The sequence below is a fragment of the Nerophis lumbriciformis genome, linkage group LG09, assembly GCF_033978685.3.
Source record: "Nerophis lumbriciformis linkage group LG09, RoL_Nlum_v2.1, whole genome shotgun sequence".
Classification (NCBI taxonomy): Eukaryota; Metazoa; Chordata; class Actinopteri; order Syngnathiformes; family Syngnathidae; genus Nerophis; species Nerophis lumbriciformis.
The window spans coordinates 36,538,495-36,564,878 of NC_084556.2; the positions used below are offsets into that span (position 1 = coordinate 36,538,495).

General features: G+C 40.5%; 1 protein-coding gene across 2 annotated transcripts in view; it reads right to left on the minus strand.

The window, feature by feature from the left end:
- nova1 (NOVA alternative splicing regulator 1) overlaps window positions 1–26,384 on the minus strand; it is an 82,654-nt gene that overhangs the window by 34,953 nt on the left and 21,317 nt on the right. Inside the window, exons 1-2 of one of the 2 annotated variants that reach the window (XM_061961877.2) lie at window positions 25,543–25,840; window positions 19,486–19,629 (exon numbers count right to left, since the gene is read on the minus strand). In XM_061961877.2, coding sequence (XP_061817861.1) covers window positions 19,486–19,629; window positions 25,543–25,546 — 148 coding nt within the window. In that variant the 5' untranslated portion in view covers window positions 25,547–25,840. Of the gene's footprint in view, window positions 1–19,485; window positions 19,630–25,542; window positions 25,841–26,384 lie in introns of those variants that run through there. The other variant, XM_061961876.2, reaches the window with a different exon arrangement.

Genomic DNA, 26,384 nt, shown 5'->3' on the forward strand with positions numbered 1-26,384 from the left:
ATTCAGTTGTAAACAAATGGCACCAATGGTATACTGGTCACCTTCTGTGACCAGAATGTTTCTAACTCCTGTTATTTATTGGAGGCTAAATTGCATAGTCTTTTAAGAATGGTTGAAAGGACAGTGTTGTATGTGGGAGACATGTGGTGTCGCGACAAACTCCTCTGTTCAGGGATGGTTTTTCAACCTTGACATTCCCTCACTCCTCTATCGTACCAACCGTCCTCCCTGTCCAGGATTTGTACATTTTTGTTCTCAAAGGAGTGCTGGTTCTCTCTGAGTTGCAGATAGACAGCTGAGTCTTGGCCTGAAGAGTTTGCTCGTCTATGCTGTGCCATGCGTCGGCTGAGTGGTGTCCCCCCCCCCCCCAATATACAAATCAGTGCATTCATCAGTACACTGGATAGCATACACCAGATTGGTTTTGTGGGTGTGAGGTGTCCGGTCTTTAGGATGCACTAGTTTCTGTCTCAAAGTGTTGCCTGGTTTGAAGTGTACTAGGATGTTTTGTTGGTTAAAAAATATTCTGAGTTTCCCAGATAGACCTGATACATATGGAATGACCATATTTTTACGTCTGTCACATTTTTCCTCCTTGACGAGTCCGCCGACAGGAGAGAGGTGAACCGGCTGGCGTCCTGGAGCTGCCTCAACTACCTGGAGCTGAACGCCCAGAAAACAGTGGAGATGATCTTGGACTTCAGGAAAGTCACAGCCCCACCATCCCCCCTCACCCTGATTGACTCTCCCACCCCCGTCTCCATTGTGGACTCCATCCGTTTCTTGGGCACCACCATCACCCAGGAACTCAAGTGGGAGCCGACCATCAGCTCCCTCATCAAGAAGGCCCAGCAGAGGATGTACTTCCTGCGGCAGCTGAAGAAACTTAAGGTGCCGACCGAGATGCTGGTGCAGTTCTACTCAGCCATAATCGAGTCCATCCTCACCTCCTCCATCACCGTGTGGTTCCCCGGCGACACAGTCTGGGACAAGCATTGACTGCTGCACATCATACGTGCTGCTGAGAAAGTTATTGGCTGCAAACTCCTATCCCTTCAGGACCTGTTCTCCTCCAGGACCAGGAGGCGTGTGGGTTGGATCACAGCTGACTCTTCTCACCCTGGACACAAACTATTCTCCCCTCTACCCTCAGGCAGGAGACTACGGTCCATTCAGACCCACACCTTCCACCACCTGAACAGTTTTTTCCCCTCGGCCAGCAGGCACATGAACAAAAACAAGATCTGATAGCTCAGTTACAGCTCATGTTATTCTATTCTGTGTTGTATGTGTTTTATGTTGCACGATTGCACCAAGTAAAATTCCTAGTTTGTGAACCCGTTCTCAAACAATGGCAATAAAAACTATTCTGATACTGATTCTGATTCTGATTCTTGTTATTCTGGAATTGGATGCACTTTTCACAAACGACCAACCGGGGTAACCACAGGTTTTGAGGACTTCCCTCAAATGCCTGTGCTCTTTCTCTTTGGCTTGTGGGCTGGTGGGAACATTATGAGCTCTGTGTTGTAGGGTTCTGATAATGCCCAGTTTGTGTTCTAGTGGGTGGTCTGAGTCTAAAAGTAGGTATTAAACAGTATGTGTGGGTTTTCGCTAAACCCCGACATGGAGGCCCCTGTTTTCTCCCATGTGGACATCACAGTCCAAAAAAGACAACTTATTGTCTTTGACATCCTCACATGTGAACTTGTTGTTTTTGTCCACTAAGTTAATGTGCTCGGTGAAGACTTGCACTTCTGGGTTTCTGATTTTCATCCATGCGTCATCCACATATCAGTACCAATGACTTGGTGCTGTTCCCTTAAAAGAGCTCAGAGCTCTCCATGTAAAAGTTTGCTACTATTGGGTATACAAGTCATCCCATGTTTTTTTTATTGGTAAAACATTCCCATTAATTGAAAGTATGTAGTGTTAAGGCAAAGTTCCAGCAAAAGGTAAATCTGTTCTGGGTTTAGTGCGGATCTATCCTGTAAGGTGCGATCACCTTGTCGACGTTGCCTCACAGTTTCTACTGCATCCTGGGTTGGAATACAGGTGAACAAGGAGGTGACGTCGAATAAAACTACAGTTTCATTTTTGTCCAGTTTTAGATCTCTGATCTCCACTACCAAGTCAATTGAGTTTTGGACATGACGGTGAGTTTTGTCAACCAAAGGTGCAAAGATGTTGGCCACATACTTAGCAATATTGTTTGTCACAGAGTTAATGCTGCCGACAATGTGTTTGAGGAGAGCCCCATCTTTGTGTATTTTCGGAAGGCCATAAATGCCAGGAATGGTTTTTTGTGGGTATAATCGATAATACAAACCCTGGTTGATGGCTTCTGACATTTGTAGGGTTTTTAAATACTCAATGATTCTCCTCTTGTACCCACTTGTGGGGTCCCTTTTGAGCATTTCAAATGTGTTAGAGTATTTGAGGAGCGTAAGCAACTGGTTTTGGTAGTCAGTTGTGTTGAGAATTACTGTGCATCTCCCTTATCAGCTGGCAGGATTGTGATGCTTTCATCCTTCATTCATCTAGGTGTAATGGTTGATGATAAAATGCTGGCAGGATTCTGATGTTTTCCTCCTTGCCCAGTGATGTTACTAAGGCTGCAGCTAACGATTATTTTTCTATCGATTAATCTATAGATTATTTTTTCGATTAATCGGTTAATCTATAGATTATTTTTTTCGATTAATCTATAGATTATTTTTCCTTTTACCGATTATTTTTTTATTTAAAATGAAGATGAAAAAATAAATGTAGGCCAGTTTTTTCAAAAGGCATGACTTTTTTTTTTACAAAAAAAAAAGTATGGCCACTCAGTCAACATTGACAACAACATGACAAAATATTCTGTAACAATGTAAACATTTAAAACTTTTAACATTTAACAAAATTAAAAGTAGCTTATTTGCTTTTTAATGTGCAAATATAAAAGTAAACATCCAGTGCAAATCTTAATATTCTGCAATAGTATAAGCATTTATAAAGTAAAAGTATTGCTTATTTTGCTTTAAAATGTGCAAAAATAAAGATAAACATTCAATACAAAAAAGTGCAAAACGAAATATTCTGTAACAGTGTAAACATTTCAACAAAAGTAAAAGTATTGCTTATTTTGCTTAATAACACAACAATGATAGTATGATTAAAGTGAACGTTAATTGTTCGTTTGTACATAGTATATGTAACTGTTAATGTTGTAAAAGGTATTTGCACAACTAATTAACGTTAGCGTTAAAGAGGAGCGCGTCTTTGTAAACACTGAACAGGTACGCCAAACGCGCCACTCAGAGCGAAACAGTGTTTTAGTTTATGAATTTACAATGCAGATACAAATGACACATTCATGATTTTGTGTAATGATGACAACATATACTCACGCGGACGATTGACTAGTTGATGGTGATGTCAAGAACGCTGTCGGGTGTTTTCTTTTCAAATGTTCGTTCATAGCCGTTGTGCTGCTATGATAGGCCATTTCCGCTCGACACAGTGTGCATACAACAACTGTCAAGTGTTTTGCTTTTTTCGCTGTGCTTATCCCACACTTGAAGGGATGTACCAATGCTGAATGTGGCTTCTGGATTTCACTCAAAAGACCAGACCGTAGTTACTTTTTCCTTTTATTTTCCTTTAGTTTGCAACAGTTTTTCCAACCAAGAAACAGCTTCTTTTTTCTTCTTTAGTCTTTTTAGCAGTCTTTAGCAGTGTTAATAGACTTTAGTTTCTTTAGCTGTCATTAGCTGTCTTTAGTAGCCTTTAGTAGCCTTTAGTAGCCTTTAGCTTCTTTAGTAGGTGAAAAACCTTTAAGGACAAAACACCACAAGATTAACATGCTGTAAAAAATCAATCAATTATCAATCCCATAATTTACAACTATTAATTAGGCTATCAAACTCTTAACCATTAAACAAGTGCAAGAAAATGGACACATCTTTTCCCTTTAAGTTAAAACAGATTTTAAATAAATTGTCTCAACATAAATGCACCAAGATACATATAAAATACATTTAAACCCAGAAACACAATAGATAAATGCAACAGAAAACCCAATATGCAAATACATAAATACCTAACCAATTAACCACCTATTTAGATACATATTTAAAATCCATATTCAATATAAATATATTATTAATTTAGCAGTGAAACACTCAATCTTAAACGCTGTCTACTGGTAGAAAAATGCCCCTTTTTCTATGCCTTCACCAGCAGCCAATGATCCAACACAGTTAAATCCAACACTTTAAATTGAGCGACTTCACCCTCCTGATGAAGCAAACTGCTCCAACATTTATCAAACTAAGCAAAGAATATCAACACTAAACAACAGTTACATAACACACTGTGTGTATTTAGCCTCCAGACTAAGCACGCTACATGCACACAACCCCCCCCCCCCCCAATCTCACCAGCGCAACAGGTGCGCCACACCCACGAAGAGAAATATTAAATCTTACATACTTTTGGCACAACTCTGGGTTATCTGTAATGAACTAAACCTTTTTCCACTCTGCGCTGGCGTCTTTTGTACTCCTTGATTTGACAAAGCTGTCTAATTACTGGGCTTGCGCACCAGCAGATGAGACAGGAGCGCGCCGCGTTATACCTGCGCGTGAACGTAAACTGATCGGCTCTGATTTTATAAGCCGACTGGCCGAAATAATGCCGAATTATATACATTTCCTGGGGTTGCCTAGGTGAATAGGGATGCGGATGTGCTCTAAGATAAAATATAATTTTATTAAGTGGGGTTTGGCTGGTTGCTAAACAGCCACGGTTGCGAGCTCGCGCGTCAGCTGACGAGACAGCTGTTCACCGCTACAACATTATTAGGCCGTTTATTGAAATACTCCCACAATTTTGACGACTTTTGGCGTGCTTTTTTTCCCTCGCTCGCACCGCTCGCATCATCTGCTTTGCGCTCCGCCATGACGGCAGTGTGACGTAAATATGCGACGCGTCGAAGCATAAAAACGGCGTCGACGTATTTACGTAACCGATGACGTCGACTATGTCGACGCGTCGTTTCAGCCGTAGATGTTACTGCCTTCCGCTCCTCAAAGTAGAGGTTTGGGGGTGGGGTTTGGCATTAGAAAAAGTTGCTGTCACTTTCAGCCATATTTGCTCCCCTTCGGTTTCTGTTAGGTTGCTTTTATGATTAAATCAACTGTAGGAACCTGATGTGGAGTCATGGCAAAGTCAAACCCATTTGCCAATAGACCTTTTTCTGGTTGGGTAAGATTTCTGTCGGATAAATTAATTCAAGTTTTTTGCCTCCAAATGAGTGCTTGCGATGTAGAGGTGTTATTACTAAGTTGTGTTGTGTGAGTTGGGCTTTGATTGTGAAATTAATCACCTTTTCACAGACCTCTTCAGGCAAGATATATTGCAATTTGAGGAGTAATTCATCAGATGTTACTCTGAGGGTTTCAATTGTAAAATTCACTTGTCTTACTCTCTCATTCAAGAGTTGTTTTTGCGCTTTCAACAGGATTATGTCCGTCCTGTGGCCTATCATGGTGAAACAAAGGCGTAGGCTTGTGGGTATGAGACCATTTTGTCTTCATCTCAGGTTAATGTACAGATTCTGGACAGTGAGGACGGATGGTACGAAAGAGGAGTGAGGGAAGCCATCTGTGTCAAGGTTAAAAAAACATCCCTGAACACAGCAGGTGGTCTGCGACACCACCTGTCTCCCACATACAACACTGTCCTTTCAACAATTCCTAAAAGACTGACATTTAGCCTTCAACAAATAACAGGAGTTAGAAACATTCTGGTCACCTTCTGTGACCAGAATGCCATTTGTGCCATTTGTTTACAAATGAATGAAATGCTAATGTGGGTGATTCTGACTATTTTGGACTGGTAGTGGTCAATCCACAGCGATTGTTCTGCCACACAATACCTCAATGCTAATGAGGGGAAATTATACTTCAACGAATGTCTTTGGCTTTGACAGTAAGATTGCTTGTTTGCATCAAAGCAGTATTTTTTCTCACTACCAACACCGCATAAAAGTATGCCGTGTTGATATCGTATCAGATCAATACTGCTATCGGCTAATATGCAAGGCTCCAATATCGATCAACCATCTACAGCAGTGAGGTTCCCTCTAGTGGTACGCCAAAGAATCATTTGATTTAAGCACAGTACAGTGTTTTGATTTCCTATATTCCAACACAGTGTTACTGTTCAAACGGTGTGTAATGTTACAGTGGCCAAAAATATTAAATATACTTGTATATACTTGTGCCTTGTTTTTAATGAATACTTTGGCCTTCTACGCTACTGTATTCTAATCTTTGGCATTATGGAGGTACTTGAAGAGTCAAGTGTTTTCTGAGGTGGTACTTGGTGATACAAGTTTGAGAACCACTCAGCTACAGTATGTTGGAGTCGTCAATCAAAGCAGGCAGTATTAATAAAAAGTAACATAAGCGGCATTGACTTAAACGGGTTCAACTGTAATATAATTGTATTTTTATGTTTTTTCTGACATCACAACAACCAAGAGGACGTCATTTAGACTTCCCAAAAGGATTGCTGTTTATTTTCTTTATGTTCTTGTTTATTTATGTTGCAATGGTGAATTCCCACAGTTCTGTTCTCTTGCAAGGTGCTCGCACAATGCAATGTGAGTCGCCAGGTGTGTGTGTGTGTGTGTGTGTGTGTGTGTGTGTGTGTGTGTGTGTGTGTGTGTGTGTTTGTGTCTCTTGCAAAGTATGAATGGGTACATATGCAGTACAGTACACTGCATTAGCCAAGGGAAAAGTTTAGTTTTTTGGCCAAATATGAACAACTTTGTGCATTTGCGAGTAAAAAGTCAGTATGATGTCATTTTGTCTGTCCGTGACTACTCTGAACCTAATCTGAAAGAAACACTGGGTGGGGGGGAGTACAGAGAGAATTTGGCTTGTGTTGGAGGAGCTTGAGTACAGCTGGGAGAGGGGTCATGTCTACTGAGAGAGATTGAAAGAGGCTATTTCTGGGATGGCCCGCCTGTCCCCTCTCTCGCATACAATCATGCATCATCCCCACTCTTCACTATCTCAACTCACTCATCAGCCATCCACACCGAGGAATCGTTTTACAGTCCCCGTCAGGACCTTTTTGAATACACGCTTTCATGTCTTTAAGGGACAGATGGGAGGCATGAAGTGACGTTGGATGGATTCTGAGGGAGTACTCAAACACGGCCGGTCGTATTGTAATCTCAAGTGGCACCTTGGGTTGTCGTACGCCCCACTTTTCATATGATTCGATTTTTAGCAATTTTTGCCGTCGGTTTTTGTATGCCGTCTCAGTTATCAAACAGTCCAACATGGTGGGTTAGTATCTTTATCTGCGTATCATTTCGCGGGAACAAGTACCAAACAAATAATCCCACATGTTGGTAACTCACTGTGTGTACATATATATTTTTTTGAGTATGGATGCAAAGTAATCCACCAGGGGGCCCAAAAAAGTTGCGAGTGCCAGTAATTTGGCAAAAAAAAAGGTGAGAAAGACTAATACATTCAAGAAGGAAATCGTAACCAAGTACAAAGATGTCGTCCAAGTGGCTTTCCACTCCCCTCCTCCTCCTCTTCTCATCGTTGTCTTTGTCAAAAGGAGACTCTGGTAAAAGTGATGTTAATTAGTATTTGTCCCTTTAAAATTGTACACATGCGGGAAAACATTGTATACTTCACTATTTATTATGACATATTTTTAAATTATTATGATGGATGCGATTCAGAGCTTTTTTAATTTTGGAGAGGTAAAGAAATCTTTTTTTTACCCAAAATCTGTAAATTTGCAGAGTGGCAAATGCCTGATAGCAGATTTGCAGAATTTACTGTATTTCTATTATAAATTGTGTCAGTTATCATTAGGGATGTGAATCTTACAAAAAGTCACGATTCAATTCCACTTGTTGGGGTGACGATTTGATTCAGAATCAATTCTTGATTCTTGGGCTGCATCTATTAATTAATTTAGTCATCGAATAATCTATCAATTAGTTTGTCCGATTAATCAGATAAAACACACGTTTAGCATCAATGCTTGTTGTAGGACATAATTAGATTTTTTGCTTTGCTTCATTGTTTTATTTTAATAAATGCATATTAACAACATTTACTGCACTTTAAACATGTGTGCTAAAGTTAAAAAACAACCGCTCTCTGCTGTTCACCGCCTCACAGATCACGGCACCCACACACCACTCCTCTCACGTATGCTCTGTTGCAGAAAATATGTCTAGGAATTTTAAAAGGTCCAGAAATGTATAATTTTTTTTAGAAGTTATACTCAAATGATTAATTGAAGCAATGGAATATAAATTTAAGCATTTTCTAATCGTTAATGATTAATCGTTGCACCCCTACTCGAGTCAAACCGATTGTCGCAATAAATTATTTGGTATGTAAATTGTAATAAAAAAAATTCTAAACAGGTTACATCATCTCCTTTTACCTATTGACGTGTGACGTATACACACAGCGAATATGGGCTAAAAGATGTTTTTTTTTTAAATAGTCTTGAAAATTTGGAATGGATTCAGATATGTAATAAATAAGAATCACGATCCAGAGGTGCACAGATTTTCAAGCATACCTGCTCATCATTATAACCTGCGAGGAGGGTTCACATTATAGTCATTCTACTTTATGACTGAGCCTCAGACTACCTCTTCTAATCATGCCAAAAGAGAGCAAGCGGGCCATGCCGGGGCGTGAATCAGTGCACTCACACGTACCAAACGTGTTGGACTTTAAGTGTGAAGTGGGCCCAGGCATGGCTGCATTGGTTGTTTGCTCCCAGATTTCTGTCGTGTGTAATTGTGCTGCTGTGAGGGTGCGCTCTAAACTGTCCCATGAGGACAGATGAGGGCGTGAACTGTGTGTAATGGTGTTAGCATGCTTCATCAGCCAAAATGTAGCTGGAAATATTTACCAACATTGAATACTGACTACTCTGTCACAGAAACGATTGTCTCTCATTACTTGTATAAGCCAGGACAACCACCCAATCAAATCCTTGCCAGCACCCACTCCATGAACTCCTCACTCATCACAATTATGAGCAAAAGAATGTACATATCCATAATCAAAAGAGAAAAGTAAGAATACACATCAGTGTTTGTATCTGAACTAGGAATGTTCCGATCAACATTTTAAGCTGCCGATTACGATCATCCAGGAGTGAGGTCGGCCGATACTAATACTGGGCCCCATTCAGCGATAAGTTCCTAACTTTTCCTCTTATCTTTCTTCCTAAGTGATTTCCTAAGAGGAGTCCATTCAAATTCATGACGTGTTCAATTAAAACACTTCCTTGTGGTCTACATACCGTGTAATGGTGGTTCTTTGGTCAAAATTCTGTTTTCACAAATGAACTTGAAGCTGTTTTCTGCCGTTTTTTGTGCGGTCTTATTTACGTGCCTCTACTTCGAGATTAGAAATGGAAACAGCAGAGGATACATGTGCATGTACGAGCCAGTCTGCCCCACTAGAGCATAGAGGAAAAAAACGGAACCCTTTGAGGACGTCAAACTACAATGGCAGACTCGCGCCAAAATTTCTACCACATATGGAGATATCCGCTGATGTCACAAATGGGAAAAACGTCACAAATGGGGCTATTTTCAAACGGCTCGTTTAGAGGACATATGATTGTTTTATAAATATCTCCGATTTCAAATTTTCAGGACTTCTGTAGATCCCAAATACACAAAACAAAACAAGCTCAAATAGGTAAGAGAAATTGGTTTTGCAGAACAGGTTGCCTTTAAAAGGGTCTCAAAGTGAGACAATCTGTTATCTGTCTGCTAAACAAGCAAGAAGGGTCGTTTGCGCAGGCAAAACAGACTTCTTTATCAAAGTTTTGATATGAGACGTTATAGATGCAGTCTGGTATAATCCAATACCTAATTTTCTACTGATATCAGACCGTCATCCAATACAATACCAGATCGGGACACCCCTATTTGAAAATAAGGGACATTTCTCTGGAAAATTAGGCAAATTCTTTGGTCTGTCTACCAGAGTTTGTTTAATGAACTGTGTTATTTTACTGGCATGCTTTTATTTTAAAGGCCTGACTTTACCAGCTACAGGATCTGTTACGCAAACGTTTGCCTGGGTGTTGCAGAATGGACCGGATGCTAAGCTCCTGCATTAGTACCGGATAATATGTAAATATATGTATATATGTATTTATATATATATATTTTAAATAAAATTTAAGGAACAGGAAAATACGGGAAACTATCAGAGGACGCATGGAATGCGGAAAAAATAGGGGAATTTTCCTGTGGAAAATGGGAAGATTGACAGGTCTGACATAAGAGGGAAGAAGGAAGTATATAAGAACAGCATCAACATCAAACACATGCTGTGGCTGAAATATCAATAAAAGATCTGCTTATTCCTACATATTTTTGAACATGTGAAATTTTGCAAAAATGTTATTTGTTCAGCATGTCTGAAAATAATATATAGCCATGACAAAACAAGCACCAGCATCCCCTGCTAATTGTGTTTCTTAATTTATGCAACTCCTAAAATGCTGTTACTGTACAATCTTTTTTCATACCCATTCTGTCCCTGAAGGGAAATTTCAATGTTCTCGCTGTGTGTTTTGTTGTGCAAGCATTAGAGCATGCAGATAACTCTTTTACACGCATACAGGAAAGGGAGTAAGCATGTACTCTGTAGTAGTAGTCTGGGGGAGATGTATTTCTTGCTCAAGGGCACCTCGAGAGAGAGCCTGACAAACAGACGAGCGCCTCAAACAGGCCAGTCCTGCATTTTTTTTAATCTGCGAGAAGCAGGATTCAAAACTTTGGACAAAAGCCAAATTCCGCAGACTGAGCATCCTTCATTTATGAGTATAGTATGTCCTCGACGATAAAAACAATGTTCTATAATTTTTTAGATGACAGAAGAAATTATTTACTGTGACAGTGGTACCCGTTTAGGCCGCATTGAGATAATCCAAACTAGCCATTGCGTACGAATTTACCAGACACATAAGACATATGGGTGATAATGAAGGAAAATTGAGCCTACAGCAGTTTGTTGACATATTTTTTCTCCACAAGTGCACAATTGAAATTGGGTGCAATTTGTTAGTTGCGATAAGAGGGATTAGAGAACACCTGAGAAATCTACCGCCAAAGAAAAAAGGTAAGTAGCGGTACCTTTACTGTTACCCCACACCCTTTTTTCTTTGATTATAGTAATAACCAGTAAAATTCCTGACGGTTAGTATTACCTGTTTTATATAAAATATATTGAAAAACAGTGATTGATAACTGGACTTTGATAAACTGAGGGACTGGCTGGCACCAGCTCGCGAGTTCAAATGCTAACATGAAAACAAGAGACATTAACCTATTTCCCCATTAAGAAACAACATACCCAAAACTAAACTTATATAAACATATTTTTGTCTGAGCAACTAATATATTCAATTGTGCACATTGAACCTACAAGCTGTGCTCTTTTAGAACAGAGTGATCTTTCAATAGTCAGAGGGATACGAGACGTAGGCGTTTTTACGGTGGGTTCAAAGACCGCTGAACAGAGTAGGATGCCAAAACGCGCGCCAGAAATAATAAATAATAAAAATATGTTTTATTTTAATTCAAGAAATGCTAAAGTGCTACAGTACAAACCAAAATTTAAAACAATAAAAGCTTAGCCATTAAAACATATAAAACACTAAGACTAAAACATTAGAAGTGACGCATAAGAAACACAAAACATGCAAGATGGTCTCTAACAGTGTGTCTATTTTAGTTAATACATTTTTTTCTATTTCAGTGTGTTTATAAGTACGTTTTGAGCACATTCAACAATACCGTGACAATAATAATAACCCTGATAATTTCGGTCATCATTAGGCCTGGGCCGGTCAATAAGTCCATTAATCGAACGATAATTAAAAATAACGTCAATAACTTTGCTGACGTCAATAAATTGTTACGTCCGTGTGTGTTTTGTACGTCTCTCAAACAGGGAGAAAGAGGTTTCACTTTGCTTTCAGCACCTAAGCGGGTTTATTTAATAGTAGAATTAACTGAACGCAGTGAGCCCTCTTTTTAGTCATCCACAACACACACAGGATTCTCGAGACTCGCTAGTGAGAAGTTCTGCCAAGTAACAAAAATTAAGAGGAAAAAGTATTGATTACAAGGCCAATTGTCCCATTGTGGGAATATTTCAGCTTCAACCCAGATGGGCAATATGAGCCCATCAACAAGGATGAACATGCAAGAATGCTGTGATGGCATCAAAAAAAGACAACGCCTGACCTCGTTCTTCCAATTGGGAAAAAATTTCACTTTATGATGTTCAATATTTATTTAAGTAAAATTTTTGCTTACAGACATGAGAGTCCACTTTATGTTTTGTTTTTGTTTAGGATTACTAAAAGTTATTTACCTTGCAATTACCGTGCCATGGTAAACAGTTCTCAAGTAATAAGAAATAAAATGTGTATCCTTTTGAATGGTCACTTGCATTATCACTATATATTATGATTACATTAGCGCTTAATTTGGTGACAGAATAATGCTGACAGTAATATTGTTTATTGGCAATAATTTGTGGAGCAATATATCATCCAGCAAAATGTGTTATCGGCCCAGGCCTCGTCCTGATAACTGTGATATGACATTTTCTTAACATTAAATTCCTACAACAAATCTGCTTTTACAAAAACACCCGAGCAATATTGATGACATTTACAATATTACACCACAAGTCAACACATTTTAATAGAAATTACCCATTTTGGTTGATAATGCAGATGGACTTGTGTGGGTACTTTTTTGTAATAAAAACAACAATGTGGACCAAGACTTGATGAGTTGGTCGACATTGACTGTTTCCACTGTATTTGTATTCACCGGATTTGACTCCTTCTCTTTTACTGTTCTGGCCTGCACCCACAATGGGCTATGCAGTTTTTTTTGTTTTTTTATTATGCAAGGGGACTGTTGTGATCATTGGTGGGTGGAGTAATCACAACATTGTGTGCATGTGCTCCTGCGTTCTGTGGGCTTTGACTTGGTGGAATATTTCGAGTTTCCATGCTTATCATTCATAACATGCATCACATTGATTATATCACACACCAAGGTTGGGAGCCAACACGCCTGCATGAGCAATCATGTCAGGTCCGAGCCCTCTTCTTCCAACAGCACTCACACTAGCCAAACCTTAGTTGTGTAATTCCATTACTACAGTAGAACCCACTTCCTTATTTCTATTCTGGTTTCGAACAATTCTCGATTCTAAGTTTTTTTAGACGCAGGGTAAAAAATTTACTTTTCTTACATGGCTGTTTAACCAGTATATAAATATCCATCCATCCATCCATTTTCTACCGCTTATTCCCTTTGGGGTCGCGGGGGGCGCTGGAGCCTATCTCAGCTACAATCGGGCGGAAGGCGGGGTACACCCTGGACAAGTCGTCACCTCATCGCAGACAAGTCGCCACCTCATCGCAGTATATAAATATCAATCCTTTAAATATAGTAATGAATGCTATTAGGTTTATTTCTACATGAGTATACGTTTACAAAAGTTTAAGTTTATTTTTGAAAACCACATAAAAAAACGGCATCTACCTATCTATCTTGTTGTTTATGCATTCGAGATAAGGATGTTCCGATAAGGGTTTTATACTGCCGATTCCGATCATCCATTAGTTAAATCAGATGATAACGATCACAAATATTAACCATACATTTTAAAATGTATTTATGGTCAGTACTGTTGACAATATCAAAACAATATTCAAACTTGTTCCTCAATTTATTGTTATTCATACAATTGTTTAGACTTAGACTTAGACAAACTTTAATGATGATAATAACAATAATAATAATAATAATAATAATAATAATAATCAAACTTTAATAGTAGTTTGATTAAAACAAAGTCAATAGTTCACATTAAAATGAGTGTGAATCATTTGGCACCACAAGATTTGATTCTTAGGGGTATTCTTGGTGGATTCAAAATGATTCTCGATTCAAAAACAGTACTTTTTTTTTTTTATAACATTGGGTGCCAGTTCTGTGATTCACTACATTCCTTCATAAAATAGATGAACAGCTCTGATAAATTTTGATATCACGTTTGTTTGCATAATAAAATTCTACACAAACATTTATTAACTTCAAACACAAGTAAGGCAACAAGAGAAGTATCCCAGACTTCTCTTTTCTAAAGTAAATCTGTACAGCAGATATGGGCGTCTAGATTAACAATATGATTTGCCTGGATGGCTGGACAAGGGAGGTTTATAAAAACAAACCAAAAAAAAACGATTTTTGGACTATTTTTAATCTATTAAAGGGGAACATTATCACAATTTCAAAATTGTTAAAACCATTAAAAAATCAGTTCCCAGTGGCTTATTATATTTTTTTCGAAGTTTTTTTCAAAATTTTACCCATCACGCAATATCCCTAAAAAAAGCTTCAAAATGCCTGATTTTAACCACCCGTCCATTTTCCTGTGACGTCACATAGTGAAGCCAACACAAACAAACATGGCGGAAAGAACAGCAAGCTATAGCGACATTAGCTCGGATTCAGACTCGGATTTCAGCGGCTTAAGCGATTCAACAGATTACGAATGTATTGAAACAGATGGTTGTAGTGTGGAGGCTATTGAGCCATATCGGTTTGAACCGTATGCAAGCGAAACCGACGAAAACGACACGACAGCCAGCGACACGGGAGAAAGCAAGGACGAATTCGGCGATCGCCTTCTAACCAACGATTGGTATGTGTTTGTTTGGCATTAAAGGAAACTAAGAACTATGAACTAGGTTTACAGCATATGAAATACATTTGGCAACAACAGGCACTTTGAGAGTGCAGACAGCCCAATTTTCATCAATTAATATATTCTGTAGACATATCCTCATCCGCGCTCTTTTCCTGAAAGCTGATCTGTCCAGTTTTGGAGTTGATGTCAGCAGGCCAGGGAAGCTAGGGTCGATAGGGGGTTTAGCTCGCTCGTCTGCGGGAACAAACTGCCGCCATTGCTTGCCGTGCTACCGAGGTCCTTTGTCCCTGAATTGCTCACACACTCCGGCAGATTCAATGGGGGTCTGGCGGCAGATTTCTTTGACTTTATCGTTGGAAATGCATCTGCTTTGAGTGTCGCAGGATATCCACACATTCTTGCCATCTCTGTCGTAGCATAGCTTTCGTCGGTAAAGTGTGCGGAACAAACGTCCAATTTCTTGCCACTTTCGCATCTTTGGGCCACTGGTGCAACTTGAATCCGTCCCTGTTCGTGTTGTTACACCCTCCGACAACACACCGACGAGGTACGAGGTACGGAAAACAGTCGAAAAAACGGAAAATAACAGAGCTGATTTGACTCGGTGTTTGAGAAAATGGCGGATTGCTTCCCAATGTGACGCCACGTTGTGACGTCATCGCTCCGAGAGCGAATAATAGAAAGGCGTTTAATTCGCCAAAATTCACCCATTTAGAGTTCGGAAATCGGTTAAAAAAATATATGGTCTTTTTTCTGCAACATCAAGGTATATATTGACGCTTACATAGGTCTGGTGATAATGTTCCCCTTTAAGAACCGTTACAAAAAAGAATCGCAAGAGGCAAACTCAACTAAACCAGTATCTCTAAGGTCTCTAGTTCACTCTCTCATTCACTCATTTACTTTCGCTTTTACGAAAAATCCAATCGCAAAAACCTCATTTAGGATTTGAGTTCAGTTTAAGCGCTATGTTGGTCTACAGACTATTTCTAGTCTTGCACCCATCACTGCTAATCATGTGTTCTCTCCCTCCTCGATAGTGCCTTTTTAAGGTGGTCACGCCTGGGGAGCAACAAAATTAAAGATTTATACATTGACAACACTTTTGCCTCTTTTCAGCAACTTTGTAATACATTTTCACTCCCTAAGCAACACTTTTTTAGATAATCTACAGATCTGCAGTTTTGATCATAATACTTTCCTTAGGTTGCCAGATTCACTGACTGACACAGTTTTAGATGTGTTTCTGACACCACTTCCAACTCTCGAAGGATCAATGACATGCAATTAATAACCACATTTTTGTTTTACAGCCTGAGTCGCTCAGAATTCAATTAAGTCACTTTGGGAGGAAGATTTAGGAGTGATTCTGAGGATAGCAGGACAACGATTTTAAGCAGAGTTCACAAGTCTTCTATTTGTGCCAGACATAGCTTTATTCAATGCAAACTAATATATCGTACTTATCATTACAAGGTCCGACTGGCTAAGATGTATGACGGAATATCGGTATTAAGTGATCAATATCAACAATCTCCAGCTAACTTAATCCCACCACTCCCCATCATTCTACAGTTGTTGGACTGGAATTTGTAATACTTTGTCTTTGGTAATTGGGGAAAAGATTGAACCAAATCCTCTAAGTCAGTGGTTCTCAAACTTTTTTCCACCAAGTACCATCTCAGAAAACACTTGGCTCTCCAAGTACTACCATAATTACCAACATTGAAATAAAGTGACATAGAAGGCCTAAGTATTCATTAAAAACAAGGCAGAGGTTTTATTTAACAAGTGCGTTTAAGAATTTGGCCACTGTACCATTACACACAGTTTGAACAGTAACATTGTGTTTGAATATTTAATTAAGTGATTCTTTGGCGTACCACTTAATGGAGCCCGCGTACTACCATAGTTTGTGAATCACCGCTCTCAGTGGACTTTTTGGGGTGACCCCTAAGTCATGTTCTCTCAGCAAATCCAAAAAGAATCTAGTGGCATTCAGTACTTCGTTGGCTATTATACTCACTGTGCTAAATAGGAAGGCTGTGGTGCCTCCCTGCCACACCCGCTGGATTGGAGATATTCTTTATTTCCTTAAGTTGGAGAACATTAGGCTGACATTGAATGATTGTTCTGTAGAATTTTCAAAAAAATGGGGTGTTTTCATAAAATATGTACCGGTAAAAGAGTCTGAACTTCAGTTTAACCCCGATTGAAACATAATTGAAATGTAGATATATAATAAGCTTTTTGTCTGCTGTTGTGTATTGCTGCACCGTGTTAGAGGACATTCAAGAAGTGCAGTTGTCTGTGACTTTATGTCAGTATTTGCCTGTACTTATTTGACTGATTTTTTGTAATTACATTTTTTTGGGGGGGGAGAACCTGTATTGTATTGATCTCTGGCATCTCTTTGTAAAAAAAAAAATCCAATAAACAAATGTTCGAAAATCTATTTATTTGACACTCCTACACAATAACTAAACACAATCCAAAACTACTATATATTACTAATTTAAACCCATTGGTTTTTGCCCTCAAAGTCCTCCTGTGTCTACGGAATTATATCCTGAGTTTGTAAGCATTAACAAGAACGAAAAAAAAAATTGTTTGTGAAAATAAAAATATCGACCGAATCACTCCCCTATCGATACTATCATTACAATCAGCGTCACAGCAGCACAACAGTTGCTAAATTATTCTCTCTCTAATTCTTATTAATCTGTTTCTTAATTTACTGTTAATATCTGCATACTTTCTGCTGTAATGTGGTTACATCTACACTTCTTATACTTTATTATGCACTTATTTCTTGTGTTGTTTCAAGCTACTTTAGCAGCTATCTTAGGTATTAGCTTGCCTGTTCTTGCTCTTCCTTTGTGTGTAACATGTTCAGCCTTGTCCTCCAGTAATAATATTACTTAAAAACTGCAGTTTACTTCCCGCAGGTGGGAATCTTTGGGCAGCTCACAATTCGATTACGATTCAGGGGCTGAGATTCGATTATAAATACAATCCATCGATCCATCTTCTTCCGCTTATCCGAGGTCGGGTCGCGAGGGCAGCAGCCTAAGCAGGGAAGCCCAGACTTCCCTCTCCCCAGCCACTTCGTCCAGCTCCTCCCGGGGGATCCCGAGGCGTTCCCAGGCCAGCCGGGAGACATAGTCTTCCCAACGTGTCCTGGGTCTTCCCCGTGGCCTCCTACCGGTCGGACGAGCCCAAAACACCTCCCTAGGGAGGCGTCCGGGTGGCAGAACCACCTCATCTGGCTCCTCTCGATGTGGAGGAGCAGCGGCTTTACTTTGAGCTCCTCCCGGATGACAGAGCTTCTCACCCTATCTCTAAGGGAGAGTCCCGCCACCCGGCGTAGGAAACTCATTTCGGCCGCTTGTACCCGTGATCTTGTCCTTTCGGTCATAACCCAAAGCTCATGACTATAGGTGAGGATGGGAACGTAGATCGACCGGTAAATTGAGAGCTTTGCCTTCCGGCTCAGCTCCTTCTTCACCACAACGGATCGATACAGCGTCCGCAGTACTGAAGACGCCGCACCGATCCGCCTGCCGATCCGCCTGCCGATCCGCCTGCCGATCTCACGATCCACTCGTGAACAAGACTCCGAGGTACTTGAACTCCTCCACTTGGGGCAAGCTCTCATCCCTACTATCAATTATTATATTACATATATCATTGCTATACTGTATATCGTTAATATATCAAATACTATTATTATATATTCTCAATGTATTACAATTATTAATAATTTTAACAATATGTCTACAAATCTCCTCATTTGGCTACCGTCATTGACAGTTTTTGGATGTGTGCACAGATATATATACAGTATGGAAGACTTGATGCGTGAGAACTGTTGTAGCCTGCTAAGTGAACAAATAAATAAAAGTCCCTACTTGGCGAACAGGCACCCTTGATTTAATTTTCGTGCCCTCGAACGCCACAGAATGTTCAGACACCTTGGCCCCAGTCGCCATAAACTTGCGGCTCAGAGACGTTTGCCGTCTCCCTGCTCATTCAGATCTACGGCTGACGGACGTGTTGCCGTACTGTGTAAATATTATTGTCTCTCCTGACTTATTCATCTACCTGCTTATTTCCTCTTCTTAGCAGGTTACTCTTTTCTGTAACGCGGTGCCTATTCGGCTCCTGTTGAAGTGTACACAGCACCTATTCCTTTTTACATTCAAGCTAGGTTAGTACCGTGGCTAGCAATAGCTTGTCCCCTTCTCCTTCGTCCTGTGTGTGTCCGCATCAAAGAATTGATCGTTTTTCCCACCTCTACAGCACCTGTTATTTTTTTAGCTGTTTAAAGCCTCCCATGAGGCATGAAGGACAAACACAGGCTGCTCTACTCTTCAGCCATTTGAATTTGGTAGAAAGGATAGTTTGGTTCCGCTTTAACATCGATCTGTCTGACACGAGCCTCTTTCACCTATTGTAGTGTTTCGTAAAGCAATGGATACAATTGAGAGAACAAGGGTTAGGGTCAAGGCCATTTACTGGCATTGAAGTTCGCCAAGCGTCTCATTTAAAACTTGAGCAAGACACTATATAGATATACATTGTATTCTCTCAAGTACACAAGAGTAATAATGTGTTTATGACTCAAATGATTATTTTATTAGAGAAAAACAGAGGACATATGTATGTGTTTTACCTGGGTAGAAGTCTTTGGATTTGGACAGCTTAATGGTGGCCCCCGTCTCTTTCTGTAGTTGTACAATGGTCTGGCCGCCTTTGCCAATTATAGAGCCGGCTGCATAGCTGGGGATCAGCACCTTCAGGAAGTACTCACCCTCCTCTGTGAGAGAAACATAATATAAAAAGGGTCACATCTCGTAAAGTAGCCCTGCAAGGTGATCATATACGCCATACTCCTCTCCGACGCCTTTAAACGCCAAACATTGGCAAAGGGAAAATGCAGCTTTAGTGCAACCAGAGACTGGCAATATGTTCCGTGTCCTGTCCTAGATTTCTTTTAGAAGAAATGATGACCTCCTTTCCAGATTGCAAGGGCCTAATTTTAACTCTTTTCAATGGGTTTTAAGCTACCTCTCTCCAAAACGCAGTTATTGTTACTCAGATATTATAAAAAGAAGGGTATAAATAAGTATATTTAATGCAAACTGTGCAACACGCTGATGCGTTACAATAAAGGAAAAGAGCACAGTACCTTTGACTACTGTTACACACGTGGCTACACAGTGAGAACCCAGAGCACCGTCTTCAGGCGTTAACACTTGGGCCTTCCAAATGAAATACGTAAATGGTCAAAGACAAGCAGATAAGACGAGAGCTGTGTGCCGCCATTGTTCAACAGGGATGTTGCATTGTGACCCACGCTGGAAATAATAATGCTGCACTTCAGCCAATAAGGAACTAAATTGTAACTCTGAATCGTTGCACTTTAGTAGGAAGTAGTGTTGTCCCGGTACCGGTACCAACATTATTTTGATACTTTTCTAAATAAAGGGAACCACAAAAAATTGCATTACCGGCTTCATTTTAACAAAAAATCTTAGGGTACATTAAACCTATGTTTCTTATTGCAAGTTAGTGAACATACAAGACAACTTGTCTTTTATTAGTAAGTAAGCAAATTAAGGCTCCTAATTTAGTCTGCTGACGTATGCAGTAACATATTGTGTCATTTTCCATTCTATTTTGTCAAAATTATTAAGGACAAGTGGTAGAAAATGAACTATTAATCTACTTGTTCATTTACTGTTAATATCTGCTTACTGTCTCTTTTAACATGTTCTATCTACACTTCTGTTAAAATGTAATAATCACTTATTCTTATGTTGTTTGGATTAGTTTTGGATGATACCACAAATCTGGGTATCAGTCCGATACAAAGTCGTTACAGGATAATACATTGGTCATATTCAACGTCCTCTTGTGTCCAGGGACATATTTCCTGAGTTTATAAACATTATATACATTTTTTTTAAACGGAAAAAGGTGTTGTGATGCCAAAAAATATCTACGTAATCATAGTAGTATCGACTAAATACGCTCCTGTACTTTGGTATCATTACAGTGGATCTTAGGTGTAGATCCACCCATGGCGTTTGTACTTTTCAGAGGCGGTATAGTACCGAATCAGACTCATTAGTATCGCGTGCTATACTAATACCGGTATACCGTACAACCCTAGTAGGAAGAAACCTTGACAACTACTCCTTTTCGAACATGTTGAAAAGAAAAACTGGAAATTGTGTTGTATCATGTTGTATGCATGCATGTTCGAAATAAACTCAAACTCAAACTCAACTATTACAAAAAGTACTATTCTACACTTTTTGTATGATTCAGCTTTCGCCTAATATGTCCACAAGTTTAGCAATACCATCTTGATTATCTTAAACTGAGTCCGTTTACATTGCCAGGGTTTTATTTCACGGAATCAAGCGCCCAAACAATGCATCCCACACATTGGTGTTGAATAACCTTGAAATTCTCGAAGTCTAACTAGGCTGAAATCCAATTCTCCCCTTTACCCCATGTCTTAGCCCTTTGCCCTCAATTTTGCGTGTTCACGTCAAGCAAGTGGTCTACCAAATTTCCTGTAAGGTTAAGAAAGGGGCTGAGTGCCAAATAGTGTATACCCCTCAAAACAAAATGTGGTCCCGACCACACTTGCAACCATTTGTTATGAGCAGAAAAGCACATACTGTACATGTAAGTAATTATAAACATTATTGATTTTCATTCCACTGACACTCATGTTTTATCGGGTACTCAATCCTACACCACGTAAAAATTGCCATGTTTATGTGTTAATTGTAAAATTGGTTGTCATACGAGCAAGCTAACGTGACTTTAACTAGTAAACTACATAGTCAGACTAACAGCAAACATACTCCACAGCAATTTACTACATTCCATGAATGATTAGACAGCTAATCTACTTTCAAAATGTACAACAGCCATGTTTTGAAGGTTTTATTTAAGAAAGTGCTCGCCAAACGAGCTAGCTAACACGGCTGTAACTAGTAAACTACGATGTCACACTGGCAGCAAAATGGACTTCACTACCATTTACTACATTTCATGAATGATTAGACAGCTACTCTCCTTTCATAATTTACATTAGCCATGTGTAGAATGTTGTTTTTGATTTTTAAAAATGTTCATCATACGAACTAGCTAACACCGTTGAAGTTAGTAAATTACGATGTCAGGCTCGAAGCAAATGGACTTCACTACAATTTACTACATTTCATGAATAATAAGACAGCTAATCTACTCTCAAAATTTATGTTAGCTATTTTAAGAATGGGCAGCACGGCAGAATTGGGGTTAGTTTGTGTGCCTCATAACAAAAAGGTCCTGGGTTTGATCCCTGGGTGGAGTTTGCATGTTCTCCCCGTGACTGCATGGGTTCACTCCGGGTACTCCGGCTTCCTCCCACCTCCAAAGACATGTACCTGGGGATAGGTTGATTGGCAACACTAAATTGGCCCTAGTGTGTGAATGTGAGTGTGAATGTTGTCTGTCTATCTGTGTTGGCCCTGTGATGAGGTGGCGACTTGTTCAGAGTGTACGCTACCTTCTGCCCAAATGCAGCTGGGATGGTCTCCAGCACCCCCCGTGGCTACACTAGGCCACCTACTCAGTGGACTAGTGGTTAGAGTGTCCGCCCTGAGATCGGTAGGTTGTGAGTTCAAACCCCGGCCGAGTCATACCAAAGACTATAAAAATGTGACCTCCCGGCTTTGCACTCAGCATCAAAGGTTGGAATTGGGGGTTAAATCACCAAAAATAATTCCTGGGCGTGGCCACCGCTGCTGCCTACTGCTCCCCTCACCTCCCAGGGGGTGAAAAAGGGGATGGGTCAAATGCAGAGGACAAATTTCACCACACCTAGTGTGTGTGACAATCATTGGTACAAATGTACTTTAACTTAACTTTAACTTTAACTACAATGTTGGGACGAACAGCAAACAGACTTCACTACAATTCATTTAATTAATTATTGATTAATCTACTTTCAGAATTTACATTAGCCATGTTTAAAATGTTTTTTGTTTTTTTTAATGGATAACTACCGTATTTTTCGGACTATAAGTCACAGTTTTTTTCATAGTTTAGCCGGGCTCCAGTGCGATTTATATATGGTTTTTTCCTTCTTTATTATGCATTTTCGGCAGGTGCGACTTATACTCCAGTGCGACTTATACTCCGAAAAATACGGTATAAACTTTTGTACATATTGTAACTTCTGAATACCACAAGGTTTGCTTTTTATAACTTATTAGTGTATCTGTCCAATAACTGTGATGTAACATATTGTAGTACATTGTAGTGTAGTATGTTTACAGCTTGGGGTCATAATGTAGCGGGAAACAATTGGCGTCTAATATCCTAGGGCGTGTTTTTCACCAATATGCCTTGGCCTTCTGTTTGAAAGAGTGAGAACAAGGGATAAGACGGGTGAATGGTTAAGGGGGAGAAGTGGGATTCAGCCTTAGTCTCGATGTTTTGTTTATTGTGTTTATTGACAAATTACTTATCAGGGGTTTGCAGTTTTTCTGTTTCATTTCAAATATCATAAATCAAAGCAGTTTTATGTTTTGCATTTTGCCCCCTTAATGTACTCAAAATGACCCTAAAACCGAGGTATGTATCAATTCGTGACAACGACATGCTGTTATACGCTTATTAGAGGGTGTACTTCAGGGCTATTCAACTACATTGTTTTGGGGGCCACATATCCAGACGGCTGAGGACCGATGGGCCAGACTTCTCCCTTCACTATTATTCCTATTTTGTAAATTCCTGAGAACCAGCATCCTCTGCAGTGGACTTTTTAAATGTTGTCTATTTATTTTATCAAGGTTATTTAATATAGAAAAAAAGCCCTGTCTATACAACAGGAGTACTTTGCTGTTTTTGTTTCTTGCATTGAACAAAGAGAGCATAGTCTACCAAGTCAAATTTATTGTGTGTTGAACATATTTGGCCAATAAACCTGATTCTGATTCTGATTTAAGGACCAACTGCCAAAAAGCTAGTCAAAGATCCTATATATTACAGCGCTCTTGTGTTTTTAGGTATCTGCTGCAAAAGATGTTAGTCTCTTCCAAGTCTTTGAACTGAACTTGCGAGCCGGTCTGGTGCCATTTCTGGGGCTGATTTGGCCTCCAGCTTGCCAATTAAATTGCTCTGGTGTATTTCCTAGGCTCCTTCAGTTTTGGAAGGGAGTCAGTTTGAAGACTCAATCGCCAAATGTCTTTCTCTTTGGCAAAAGCAAAGTTTTTAAAATAACTAATGAACTGTATTTGTTGTTGATAGAAAAAGTGATTTTGAATGCTGAAACAAAAATCTTGAAAGTCTACAAATAAATCAAACATACTGAAGACACAGACCAAAATTTTGCTCCGATCCTCCTGTTCTGAAGCTCTGTAACAATAACACTCCCTCTCCCTGAATCCTGAGACCGATGCAATGACGTCATGTTCGATCTTGTTCAGCTGCCTCGAGGGTGACGCCACTGGAGCGGGCAGCGATGTAAAGAAACACTGGGATTAATGTATTTGATTGGATTTTAATGCACCAGTGTTATTTAGTCAGGTATTTTTTTACGAGCCACAGAATCGAACACCGTGAGGCGATTAGGAGCATCGGGACAAAGACGGATTGCTAAAGGTGGATCTCTGTGCATGAAGATCAACCTGTAGCCTCGTTAATACACGTGTTAAAGTGTCATGTGGAGGAACGTGACAGCGGATGGCAATGTCATGCCTAAACAGTTGCCCCTCTCCTCTTTGCATTAATATGCCCCTCATGTTCCATTCAGACACCCAATAATTTCCCAGCAAACAGAAAGACAACTGTGTCAGTGTCAGTTGATTCTTTTTTTTTTTTAAATTTGCGTTCAATATTGCACATTTACTATAAATCATACGTAGAAATGTAAACATACTAAGTCCTCTCGTTAAGCTATTTCCACCAACGTGAGAATTTTTCGATGTCTAATCATTGAATTTTCACGAGGCGGTTGCTTCTCCTGCCGCAATCCGCATATTGGGATAACTATAAAATGACCTTGGTGAAAAGAATTCAGATCACGCATGACCGACACGGTCACCGTAACGCATCTACTACTCTGGCACTGTATGATCCGTGGTCCTGTAGCCATGCTGAAGATTTGATTGGAATGACTCCTGTTGCAGGAGCCCAACATGGAAAGACCTGTTGTTTACAGACAAGCCCAAACCCACTGCGTAACTTCCAGCTTGGCGTCAGGTAAATGCGGTGGGGGGCTGGGGTGGGGACGCAAAACCGCTATGGCTTTTCTCCGTCAACCCCTCGCGGTCATGTTTGTAGTCATCAATAATTAATTCCAACCTCACGTCTGAGATCACAGTAACAGGTTTCAACGACATCATGTGGTAGAGTAAACACAGCAATCTGTTGCTGCAATCCGCCAAGGGAACTCGAACAGTGGGGCGAATTGGGATGCTGAGCCAGTGGGGTGTTTAGTTCAAACCCCCGTCTTCCAAATACTGCTGAAGCTAATATCATTAGTTAAGTCACCCAAAGGGGGTGGGTCAGGGGGGTATGGCTGTCCTCCCTTCTTCTCACAACTGGTTAACCATTGCGCATTTAGATGGACCATCTTACCAAAATGACCCATAGTGTAGAGCACTTAATGAGCACGTCTAGTAAATTCAACAAGTAAGACAAAAAGAGTTTTGAAGCTCACCCATTATGAGATCTGCTGCTTCTCAAGTCCTGTGTCAGATCGCCATCAATGCCGGGGCGCAATCTCTTAAGGGTATCTTAACATCAGCCTGGGCATAGGTGCGAGCGTAGTGTTAAGGAATGCGGCCAGTCAACCTTTTTCCACTGTTTCATCGGCGGGTGCGGAAGAAGGGATTTCACCGCAGTGTCCGAGCCATGCCAGCAGCTGGCCGCAGCTTCAATTGTCTGCGAAAATGCTAATGCAGGCTCTCAGTGTTTTCAGTGAAAGACGGCACGCATTGTTCGAGCCTGCATCGGTGTGAAGGAGGAAGAGGAGGGGGGGGTCTTCCCTGCCGCATCACCCTTTTTACTGCTCTCATCCATATTCATCGAGTGGCCTGTCCATCTGCGGCAGCGCGCGGGAATGACACTCCACTCGGCCAATGGCGGGCCTCCTCGTGTGAGCCGTCACGTCCCCGCCCCCCCCAAAGCCGGTCCCAAAAAATTGAATTTTCTCCCCCCCGTGCTCCGCCTCTTTTGACGCAGCACTATAAAGCACGGGGGCCCGTCCGCTCGCCTTTTTTTTTCCTCCCGAGGAAACCGACGGGATGAGGCGTCGGGGCCGACCGCGTCGAGAGCCACGGACAGCGAATGCGTGCGGCGTGACCTTCAGCGGCGACTGAAGGGGGTGTATTGATAATGTAGGCGGATGATGAAGGATGCTAAAGAGGAGTGATTGTAGACGGCGGGTTGTACGCCCACGCCGCCAACCCCCCCCCCCCCCCACAGCCCCTACCCCCAGTCCCTTAGACGGCCATGTTTGAGAGGGCGGAGGGGCTCATCAACCATTGCAAATGGCAGTGC